The sequence below is a fragment of the Arachis ipaensis genome, chromosome B3, assembly GCF_059453495.1.
Source record: "Arachis ipaensis isolate K30076 ecotype BB chromosome B3, ASM5945349v1, whole genome shotgun sequence".
NCBI classification, from domain to species: Eukaryota; Viridiplantae; Streptophyta; class Magnoliopsida; order Fabales; family Fabaceae; genus Arachis; species Arachis ipaensis.
The window spans coordinates 144,778,468-144,790,953 of record NC_142438.1 but is presented as its reverse complement, the minus strand read 5'-3'; the positions used below and the strand labels follow the sequence as shown (position 1 = coordinate 144,790,953).

At 30.7% G+C, this 12,486-nt stretch overlaps 1 protein-coding gene across 2 annotated transcripts; it reads right to left on the bottom strand.

The window, feature by feature from the left end:
* Positions 1-7,529: 7,529 nt before the first annotated feature.
* Positions 7,530-11,404, bottom strand: LOC107631491 (pentatricopeptide repeat-containing protein At3g57430, chloroplastic). Of its 2 annotated transcripts, none has more exons than XM_016334951.3 (3): positions 10,951-11,404; positions 9,897-10,429; positions 7,530-9,786 (listed from the first exon to the last, which is right to left on the bottom strand). In XM_016334951.3, the coding sequence occupies exons 2-3, from the start codon at positions 9,975-9,977 to the stop codon at positions 7,582-7,584; spliced, it is 2,286 nt and encodes a 761-aa protein (XP_016190437.1). In that variant the 5' UTR covers positions 9,978-10,429; positions 10,951-11,404; the 3' UTR covers positions 7,530-7,581. The 2 variants fall into 2 exon arrangements, with proteins under 2 accessions (XP_016190437.1, XP_020975597.1); XM_021119938.2 differs by having other exon boundaries at positions 10,974-11,391.
* Positions 11,405-12,486: the final 1,082 nt, after the last annotated feature.

Here is a 12,486-nt window from a genome sequence, read left to right as displayed (position 1 = left end):
TTTTCTGGTGATTTTTTATGGAGATTTGTATCTTTTCTTCTCGATTTCTTCTACTCTTCGCGAGGAGTTGGAACGTGTCTTTTGTTTCGAATGTCGCTTGAATCTTGACGGTTTGCGTTTTGATTGAGGAAGAAGAGAAATAGTGCGGCATAATGAACGCGTGCGTTGGACGCTCGATTTTAAAGGAGTGGTGCGCGTGTTTTTTCTTGGATTTGGACCAACTTATATAGCTTGTAAGCCAAAAAGACTTGTATGTATAGCATGCCTCATTATTTTTTGCATTGAAAAAATATAATCAAAATATTTTTGCAACTCTTTTTTTTTTTTTTTGCACAAAAAAAGTTTTTATGTTAGTAATTGTTGATGTGTTAATTTTACTTATGTACTAAAATTAGATGTTATTAATTTTTAAATATACTAAGTGTTCGTGAATTTAATAGTAAAACAATATTAATCTATTAAAAAATTTTGAAGACTGAAGTAAGACGTTTAAAATTTTTTAAAATTATATATGATGTTTGAAATATTGGAGACCAAATTAAAATTTAATTCAAATATAAAAAATTAAAATAATATTTTATTTTTATATTAATTTATTTATTTTAAAAAGATTAACGATCATTTTGATTCTTAAAAAATATAAGTGTGATGGAAATATATTAAATATAAGTTTCTATTCTTAAATTTTTTTTATATATTTTAGTTTTTAAAAATATATTATATATAGCCCTTTAAAGATATAAATAGCATCAAATAATTTATTTGTAATTAATTATATGGAAAGATATTTGTGTTCAATATGTTTTAATAATATTACATACGTTTTTAAATTATAAAGTATAAAGAAAAAAGAAAAAACTTATTCTTTTAAACATAATGAAATAATAATACTATGTGTATCTATTAAAAACTAAGTTTATTTTAAAACATTTTCTCGCATCAAAATAATGTTATTAATGTATTTTAAAAGACCGAAGACTGTGAGACGCACAATAAACAGGTTAGAATGAAAGACGCATCTGGCACGTGACCCACGTGACTTTGTACCCCATGATAATTCTCCAATGATATACGTTAATACGTAAATGATATAATATCTGTACTTCTGTAGGATCCGATTTTTTGAATTTCTCTTGCATCGACGTGTTCATTAATTGATTAAAGACCTTCAAGTTTGATTATTTTAAACTCTTAAGGAAAGGAAAATACGCCTTTGGCTTGGGATACTATAATTTAATTTATTAATTTCAATGCTTGTATGAACTATTCAAAGTTTCTTGGACACAAGTTGTGGTTTATATTATTTAGAAGACATCCAGCATATATAATTAGAAAGGGTGAAGTACGATTTTTGTTTTTAAGGTAGAGGTCGAAAATTTTTTTTGTATATAAAATATTTTTAAGTTTTAAAATCAAATTTTAAAATCGTTATTTTTACTTAAATATTAAAATTTTTGACTAAATTATACATAACAAAAAATATTATAAAAAATATGAAAAAGAGAGTGTTTCTATTTCTGCGAAAGAAAAAAAAAAGAAAAAAAAATTGTCCATGATCCACTTTTGTGTTTCCGCTTCCGTTGCCGATTTTGGTCCCTAAGATAAGGACAATTTTAAAATTAATATAAACCTTAGAGACGATTTTGTATACAAAAAAAGTTAAAGACGAAAAAAATTTTCAAACCTATAACTTAAGAATCAAAATCATACCTAACTCTAATTAAAAATTTAGAACTCATATTCGTCTTTAATTTGTTGTGCCCCTTGATTAATCATGTCAATTTAGCCAACTTTCGCTTTTAACCTAATTGACTATTCAATATTGTATAGTAGTTGCATTTTTTTCACTTATTGTTAATTTGTTATCAACATTAACAACCACCAATACAATAAAAAACTTCCTATCATTTAGGTTATAAAGGAAACATGAAAATGAAGGGGAAAAAAAGGTAAAGCCCTAATTTGTTTGGGTAGAGACAAATAATATTGGAAATATGCATGGCATTTTTCTCCACTAACAAAAATAGTTGTATCATGATGGTGTGATGATAGAGTATCCACTAATTTGGACGAAAAAAACTATTACTTAAAAGGAAAAAGATAAATTAAAAAAAACGGTGGGTAGTGCATCTTATGTTATCTTCCACCAAAACAAAAACAATGGGCAATGCACATTATGATATGTGGTGTCCACAAAAGCTTCTTTTTATCTCATAATCACGCTGGCATGGCTATATAACTAAAGAGTGTTTTAAGAATATTAATTGAGAAAGTAGATCATTCTTTTAATGCATTTAATTCATAAAATACTTAAAAAGATTGATGTTTACTTTATATTTTTATATATAGCACTCTTAACATTCTTAAAATTCTTAATTAATATATATATATAATGTATATTTTATATTTTAATATATATTTTATACAAATAATTAATTTGATGGTTAATTTTTATTTGCACGTAATATTATTAATTTATTTTTATAGTCTATAACTCTGTATGTACTATATCTATATGTAGGAGGTGCAATTAATAAGCATAACAACCCTAATAATTATACGAAATAATAAGGAAGGACATGTGGGAATAGGATTATTCTATTCCATTGACCCAATACAGATTTATTTTGACTTTGATTTGATATTTGAAGTTTCTCTAAGAAAAAGTCGCAACGTTGACAAATTTAATTTTCTGAAACCATATGGTAATGTGTTACATTGTCAAACAGATTCACTTTTTGGTTTCCTTCGCCACTGTTTTCTATGATATCCATTGAAAGTTGCTGGACATGGTGTTCCGACTATGATGATGGGATAAAATTAAACTAAAACTTGTATAACTTATTTAAATTATAAACTTAGAATAAACCAATACTGTAAATAATTATAAAACTAAATTTAATTTCTCACTAGATATGACTTATTTTTTAGCCGTGGGAGGTAATTGATTTTGGTTTACATTTTAATTTTGCACTATGAATTAGTTTCAAATTATTGGGAACGGACCGGAGTTCTAATTATTGAGCGGATTTAATTTTATAGCTTTGTTATTTCAGAACATCTTCAGAAACTGAAAATATGTGGAACTGAATCAATTGGTGACATGTCTTGAGTTCATCACTATATGTCACAAGCTGTACTACACAAACTATCAGAAATTGTATATGGGTGACAACGTAATTTCAATCCAGGATTAGGTGCAACATTTTTAATTTATTAAATGTTATTATGTATTGATTATCGGAATATATATATATATATAGTAAAGTTGCTTTCTAGAGTAAGGGATTTGATGGAACTACTCTGTATTAGGAATAATGTCGACGTCAAAATAATAAAGGGTGAAGTGTTTTCAAAATAATAATGTTTTGAAGCATTCAAGAAGTTAGTTGAAAGAAGCAATAGGAAGTTCGCTAACCGAACCCAAATTAGATAGAAAAGCCAACAACTCACTTGGAACTTGGAAGGAATATTTGTGCCTTTTAGTTTTAGACGGTTTACCATTTATGTCATCTTTTATGGATGTGAAATAGATCACAAAAGTTGACGATATTATATGATTAAAGATGTGTCATGTGTGTCCCTTGAAGAAAGTGATTTCTTTTTCTTAATCTTGTACATAGAATTAAGTTATCTTTGCCACAATGCAAATAGAAATGCTTTTGTGTGTGTGTGTTTTTCTGGTTTTCACAAAGTATTTAAGAACAGACGAAACAGTTAATAATGGTAAGGTAAATACAAAGTAAGTTGTTTCCTTGTCAAAAGTTGAGTTCTGACTTCTGATGCTGCTTAGTGATTTTCTTACACTAATCACCATGCTTTAAAAAATATATATAAAAAAGGTTTTTTTTTCCTACAATAAAATATAAAAATATGGCTAATAAAAGAATAAACGGTTAAAATTTTTTTAATACTAAAAGTCGTAGTACATTATGGATGTTTTATAGTTTTTTTTTAATTTGATTGTTTCTTTATTATTGTATGTTAATCTATTTAATTTGTTTTAAAGAGATTTATGATGGTGATCTTATTGTGGTAATGTAAGGAGTAAGTGTTATATTTATTTTGTATACTCTTAAACTTTATGTCCCTGATATATATATTTGTGGCTGAGTAATTATTAAAAAAATTCGTTTAATATCTATTTTATATTTTATTTAAATGATAATAGTGAATAAATATTTTTTTTTGCTTTTTTTTAAATAAATAATGTAATTTTTTTATAAAAATAAAGTTTAAATAATTGTGAGATTAGAATATTCTACAAATAATGGTAAATATTTTGTCATTAAATTTGTTATAAAAGAAATTTATAAAAATATTATGTTGTATTATATAATTTAGTTATATTTTTCTTATTTTTAATTTAGATTATTTAGAGTGACATATTTTTGAAAAGTGTTATTCAATTTTTTTTAAATTAGTAAATCAAATCAATTATAATTAATTAATTAATTAGATTAAATATCTTACAATTTAATATAATTTAATTTATATAGATACATAACTTTTATTGTTTATATAATAAATTCTAGAGATAATTTTTATAATTTATAATTTATTTTTTTATTTGCATATTATACTTTTAATAATAATTTTTTTCATTTAGGAATAGAATATATATTTTCTACTAATATATATTATATTATATATAATGAATATGTAACTTTACAATTTTAGACTATTATATAAACACTTATTAATATGATCTTATTTCTATTATTTGAGTATCAATACACTACAATATGATCTTATGAATTTTTTTATTGCATAGTTTACTTCGATAAAAAATAATAAAATTTGATTTATAAAAATTTAAACTTAAACGTTTATTATGGTTGAGCTAAAATTTTAGTTTATTTTATTATATTATATAAATATTAAATTTTTTAATTAAATACTTATTTGATTACGATATAATATTATAAATAACTTTACGTTAACAATTAAATTTCAGTTGTTACATAGATGTTATATTTTAGGTAATTATTTTTTTATTTTGAAAATTATTATACATCATTTAATTATATTTGTTCTTTTTTTTAAAAAAATTGCTATTTTGAGAGAGCAACTAATATTTATGATGTTCTAAAATTGACAAAACAAAAAAATACAAGATATTAATACTTTGAATTTTTAAATATAAATCTTAAAGTAAATATATATGATTATGATTAATGTCATAATTGAAGACCTTTATTTTCGACTTTTTTATCTAAATACGCATGGAAAAATGATTTATTCCCTAAATGATCATGGTTTAAAACTGTGCTCAAAATACACAGATCCATTTCACCCCTGTCAACCACGAAATAGATTTTAACTCCATTTCACAAGAAGCGCCTACGAAATGGGCCTGTTCTGTGTCAGAGAGCAACTCAAGCCCACCTACCACGAAATGGAGCATATCACAGGGACATCCACGAAATGAAGGTATGAGATATATATATAAATTTAATTTTGATGCATGAGAGTGTAAAATTTTTTCCACGAATATCTAATTAAATTTATGTTTAGATAATATTTTAAATAATAAATTTTAATACGGTTATTTATCTATATAAAAAATTTTTACATTAGTAAACAATAATAATAACAAAATCTTATTCTATTAAATAGAGTTGATTATATAAATTAAATGATACTATTAAATTTTTTCATGTATTATATTTAGGCAAAAACAAAATTCATATAATATATATTATATTTATTTTCCTTTTTTTACTTCCAAAAATAATTGCGTGTAGAATCTAATGGCACTTGTCAATTTGAAAATTTCTTATCTTCTCTTAATATAATTTGTAACAATTCGGTGGTAAGCATAAGAGATATATTGATCAAATATATTAAAAATATTTATCAAAATTTTATATATAAATAAATAATTTATTTATTAAAAATAAATTAATATTTATATTGATTAGATATTGACTAAAATTATTAAAATTACTTGCTCAAATTTTCTGTTAGTCAATAAAATAGTAATATTTTAATTTAAATTTAACTATTTTTTGTAAATTTATTGATGTATTTTATTATAAAGCATATAAATATTATTTTATAGTAACAAACACTAAAGTAAAAGACATCAAATTTGTAGTAACTATAATTACAGAAAATTTTGATATTACTTAAAAAATATAACAAAAATTAAGATGACTTTTTATTACTGCTTTAACTGATGAATGGCTAAAATATTAGCAAATAATTTTTTTCCCTTCTATACATTGAAGTGCCTTCTAAAAATAATTAAATTTGCTTATTATAGAAACATAGTATATAAGAGCATTTCGTTGCTGGCTCAGCTGATTGTCCACCAATTCGTTGGTGCCAGGGACGGCTTAGCCATTTCGTGGATGCCCCCTATGATATGCTCCATTTTGTCGTAGGCGCCTAGGCGGGCTTGAATTGCTCTCTGACACGCAGCAGCCAGCAGGCTCATTTCGTGGGCGCTTCTTGTGAAATGGAGTTAGAATCCATTTCGTGATCGGCAAGGATGAAATGAGCGTATTTTGAGCACAGTTTTAAACTATGAGCATTTAGGGAATAAATCATTTTTCCATGAGTATTTAGATAAAAAAGCCCATGTCTTTTTATATTTGGTGCATTTAGGTAATATTTGAAGGGTCAAAATATTATTTCATATTTTCTAGAATCGTTTATTCAAAAGTTGAAGAGAAATAAAAACGTCTTTTATGGTGCCTAAATTTTACATATAAAATTCAAAAATAAAAGGACGAAATTCCAATGCCCTTGATTGAGACGATGAAAAACATGTCCAAGAACTTAACAATGATTCTTGTGTTATGCCTAGGGCTGGAAGTGAGTCAAGCCAGCTCATGAGCCAGCTCGAGCTCGACTCGTTAATAGCTCGATAAGCTAAGCTCGTGAGCTGGTGAGCTAAGCTTGAGCCTGAAATTGAGCTCATAAATTAAATGAGCCGAGCTTGAGCTTGGATAAGCTCAGCTCATTAGCTCGTGAGCTGGCTCGATTATATATATATAACAATCTTAATTATTTAATATTTATATTTATTTTTTACATATAATTTTAATATAGGACATAAATAAAAAATTTATAATTTATTGATAGATAAACAATATATAAAATTAATCTTTTCAAATATTTTTAAAAATATATAAGTTATAATTTATTGATATAAAATTATAGATTATGTATCTATGTTTCTCTTATTTGAGCCAGCTCGTGAGCTCGAGCAAGCTCGTGAGCTTTTGGTGAGCCGAGCTTGAGCTTAAGAAATAAGTTCGATTGTTAATGAGTCGAGCCGTGAGCCAAGCTCAATTTTCGTGAGCCGAGCTTGAGCTTGGTCTAGCTCGGCTCAGCTCGGCTCACTTCCAGCCCTAGTTATGCCTACGACAGTACGACGTGCCTTAAAAGAGAAAGTAACAAAGAAAGATAAAAGAGAAGCACTCTTCTTAATTGCTTAAATGACACCTTAAAAGAGTTGTTGAGTAAATTGGTCGTATTTCCCAAAGTAAACAATCCCATCCCCATGAGCTAGATGAGTGGTTAATCTTCTTGTTTAAGCATGATTTTAATGGACAATTTCAATTTCAAATGTTAAGCTACATAATTGAATTCTTGTCCACAATGCACGCGCTTAATATTTGCATACAACTCATGTAAAACAGTGTAGATTCTATCTTTTTGTGGGTGCTGTTGATCCCCAGCATAAAACTTGTGAACCTCCCCTCTCACAGAAATCCAACTATGTCCTGGTTCCTTTCTTATGCCTCGTTCTTTCATCACCTCTCTCAAACTATCTCCATCTTTGTGGAGTCCTAACTCTATGTAAGTGTTGGACAGAAGAACATAAGCAGATGGATGTTCTGGTTGAACGGATAAGATCTTTTGCACCGCCATCTCCCCCAACTCGGCATTTCCATGAAGTCTACATGCCCCTAACAATGTATGCCACACCATTTCATTTGGCTTGATTGGCATCTTGTCTATGAATTCCATTGCTTCATCTAAGCGACCAACGCGCCCCAAGAGATCAACAACACAAGCATAGTGTTCCATTTCCGGTACCACACGGTAGGCGTCCTCCATCTGATGGAAAATTTTCAACCCATCGTCCACCATGCCTCCGTGGCTACAAGCAAAAAGGATGCATAATAGAGTAACAGCATTGACCTTTGCCCCTGACTGTTCCATCTTTCTGAATAATTGAAGTGCATCTTTAACTAGACCATGTTGAGCATAAGTTGATATTATCGCAGTCCAAGTAACAGTGTCTGGGTTAGATATTCTTTCAAAAATCTTCTTTGCTTCCATCAGATTACCGCATTTTGCATACATGTCAATTAGAGCACTTTCTATACATGCTTCAGAATCCAGGTTGGCCTTGCATATCAGGGCATGAACTTGTTGACCATATTCCAGTAAACAAAGGCCACCACATGCTGTTATCACACTTGAAAAGGTAAAATGATTGGGAGCAAAACCTTCATTGCGCATTTGAGAGAAGATGGCCAAGGCTTTCTCCAACTCAGAATATTGACAATATGCAGTGATCATGGTTGTCCAAGATACAATGTCCTTCTCTTCCATTCTGTTAAATACGTTCTCTGCAGCTTCAATTGACTCGCATTTGGCATATGCATCAGCAAGGGCGTTTGAAGCACTGATTTGCATCACATCAATTCCAAATTTTAAAGTCATCCCATGAGTCTCTGCCAAGGTTTTTGCACACTTCAAAGCAGAAATTGAGTTGAACACACAACTGAATGTGTAAACATCTGGTTTGACATCATTTTGACGCATCGTTGAAAACAGTTGCAAAGCATCTTGGTGAGAACCAGCTTGTGAATAACCTGTTATCATTGCGTTCCAGGGTGTGTTAACCGGACAACATGTGAACTTCGAGTCAAAAAGAACTCGTGCATCGGACAGAAACCCACATTTGGAATACATATCAATCAGAGCTGTTCCAACTACAGTGTTGGAGTCCAATCCCCATTTGGAAGCATACCTATGAACTTCATGACACTTGTTAATGTCACCCAACTGCCCAGCAGCCTTAGAAACACTTAAAAAGGTGAAAGTATTAGGTGCAACCCCTTCTTCAATCATATTGATAAACCAACTAAATGCTTGTAGGTGTAGACCATTAGAGGTAAAACCTGATATCATTGCATTCCAAGAGACATTATTAAGCTCTGTCATGCTGTTAAACACCTTAATCGAACTTTCACACTTGCCTAACTTGGCATAGAAGTTAAGAAGAGACGTGGCAACAACCGCATGCATCAGAAAGCCTCTGACAACAACCTGGGCATGCACCATCTCGCCAAGCGCAGTCGAACCAAATCCAACACATGATTGCAGAACAGCAGAGAAAGCAAACCCATCAGGCAACACTCCTTCGTCTAACATCATATGAAACAGCTCCAATCCATCAAGGTAGAATCTACGTTCATTAGATGCAACAATCATGACGGTCCAAGAAAACACATTCCTTTGGGGCATACCAGCAAACACGTTAAGGGCAGCATCATAGACCATGCACTTGGAGTAGACGTGAGCTATATGGTTCAGAAACACCAACAAGTCCTTGCCCTCAAAACCGGATTTTAGTACGTACCCATGAATGCAATTTGCAATCTTTACAGACCTAGTTTCTTCGCAAGCCTTCAGGAGATCAATGAGTGGTTGAACCCGGGACTGTTGATGGGTTTGAGTTGGCGCAACGTGGTTTTCCGTTAATCTGGTTCCAAGGTGGCCCTTTGAAAGCTCTGGAGGTGAGTAGCAGCAAATTGCAGTCTGCAGAAGGAACAACAGTAGCGCGTGTGAAAATGAAACACAGAATGAGAGACTTTGAAAGGGAAAGGAATAATGGGTTATAATGGGTTATGATGGTGAAAAAAACGTACTTTGGGAGTGGAAGGTGCGGAGACAACGTAAGGTTGGCGTGGAAAGGAAAAGCTCGTGCTGGGATTGTTGGTCATCACCATTATGCTGCTAACGGCAAAGTCTCAAATATAGTTATCATAACCATTGACCGGATTACTGATTCAACTACTGAGTCAATGATTTACCCACTTAACCCGGTCATAATTAAATAAAAATATAAAATTATGAAAATAAAACTAAAATCAAAAGTTAAAACTTAAAATGAAGACATATTAATAACAATCAACTATCAATTCTTATTTCTTAGACATAACTAATGACGTAAAAAGAATAAACTAGTCATTAGTACAACATACTTTCTCATGTTCTCAATTTAATGAATAAGAGAGAGCAAAAGATAACACAATCGTAAATCAAATCAAAGAGTGATCTCAAAGTCGGTAACACAAATTTGAAGCTTGACCAACATTTCCTTCATTAATTTGCATCTATATCTTCCATAGCATTGTCACTTGTCCATCGTTATCTTGATCATCTTCCAAATTTAATTGATCTACATTTGTGTATTTTTCACAAATCAATCCCAAGAATAATTCATAATAGCAACTGAGTTGTGATGAAGACATTTTAAAATTCTAGGAAAAAAAAACAAACAAACAAACAGAGAGCATGGGAACACTTTTATTCTGAGTTGCAGAGAGCATGAACCTCATTTTGAATAACAAATTCAACTAGGATAATTTTAGCACCAAAAAATTTAGCTAAGTGATTATTTCAGCAAGACAACAACAGATTCAAGCTTGATAACCAGTAACAAATTCAACTCATTTTCAGCCACAACAAAAATTAGCTCAGTGATATTTTCAGCAACGAATTCACCGTCAAGGTGCAGTGATGAATTACAGCAATAAAAAATTTACAGCAACATATTCAGTAACAAATTCAACTCAGAGATGATTTTCAGCAACAAAAAGATTTAGCTCAGTGATACTTTCAGCAAAAAAAAACCAAGGTGCAGAGATGAATGACAGCAACAAAATTGAGCAAGAAAGAACGGAATTTGCTGGAAGTCACCAAATCGGGGACCAGCTGCTTACGGTGAGGCTCAAAGCAAGAACACAACAACGACGACCAGCCCCTGGACGTTCTGCTTCTGCCGCCGCCGGCGACGGGCGCAGGGAAGGCGCGCGACTGAGTGCGCGACGGTGACGAGACAAACAGCGATCCCCGGGACCTGATGGTTCTGCCGCCGGTGACGACGAGCGCGGGGAAGGCGCGCGCTGACTGCGAGACGGTGACGACACAGAGCGCGACGACGAGCTTGAGTCCGAGACAGTGAATGCGAGACCGAACGAGAAGTGAGAGACCAGAGACGAGAGAGCTTGACTGCGACACCAGCCGGGAGAGAAGTGAGAGAGCCCGAGCTTGAGTGAGAGAATGACAAGAAAGAGACTCGATAGAAGAGAGACGTTGAGAGTGCTTGAGGGCTGGGTAATCCCGGATCAGATTAGGCTTGAGGGGTGGCCCGGGGGTCGGTTACCTTGAAACGACTCCGTAGTGGTTTTTTTTTTTTTTTTTTAAATTAAGCATGATTTGATTTTGATCCAGATTTAGTCCCGTTTGGGTAAACAGCTTAATTTTAGGGGTATACGCGAATCAGATTAGATATGGTCGAAAATTCGATCCGATCTACATAATTCTTATCGGATCGGATATGATATCCAATTTTTTAGTGTCGGATCGGATATCAGGCGTATCCGCATAATTGAACTTTTTTTTTTAATCATATTTTTATGTAAAAAATTCAACAATAATGTTTCTTTCACAAAACTTATTTATTTCTAAAATATTTTTAATCAAACTTTTTCTAAATAACAAAAATAAAATAATACAATATATGAATAATAACTATTAACTAAAATACAAACAAGTAAATATTACCAAACATATATATATATTTATTTATTTAATTATTACTGTGCGAATCTGCAAATCTACGGATCGGATACGCAGATGCAGAGCAGATATCCGCGATCCGATCCTTAAAAGGTGCGGATCGGATCCTCCGATTAGTCTGCGAATCGGAGCGTATTCGCAATTTTCGGATCGATGCGAATATTTACGCGGATCTACGGATATGATCTAATTCATGAACACCCCTAACTTAATTAAGCTCCTTTTGAAAATAGTTTAAATAATAAATATTTATATTAAAAGTAGCTTATAAATAAATTATTTTGTGTTTAATTTTTTAGTTTTAAAAGTGTTTATTTTAAAAGATATGTGAAAAGCTTTTTATTATGAAAGAAGTCATTTTTTAACTTTTCCATACGCATTTAAATAGTTTCTCAAAAAACTACAATTTTAATTTTAAAAATTGTACTAAATATTAATACTTCTACTTTTTATAAGTCAAAAATTAAAAAAAAAATAGCTTTTAAAACTTCCCAAACGCTCCTATATGTAAATCGCCATTTCTAAGCGTTTTTTTAATTAAGCATGACTCGGTGCGTGTTATATAAAATATAGAGTATATATCCATTTTGGTTCTCAAAGAATTTCAGACCAGACATTTTAGTCTTCAACTAAAATTAATTACTCGATTGATCC

Excerpts from the sequence above, each read along its gene's own strand:
- LOC107631491 (XM_016334951.3), bottom strand. The coding sequence starts at position 9,977 with ATGGTGATGACCAACAATCCCAGCACGAGCTTTTCCTTTCCACGCCAA. Across the intron at positions 9,787-9,896 it reads CCGCACCTTCCACTCCCAAA|ACTGCAATTTGCTGCTACTC; the intron begins GTACGTTTTTTT and ends TTCCTTCTGCAG.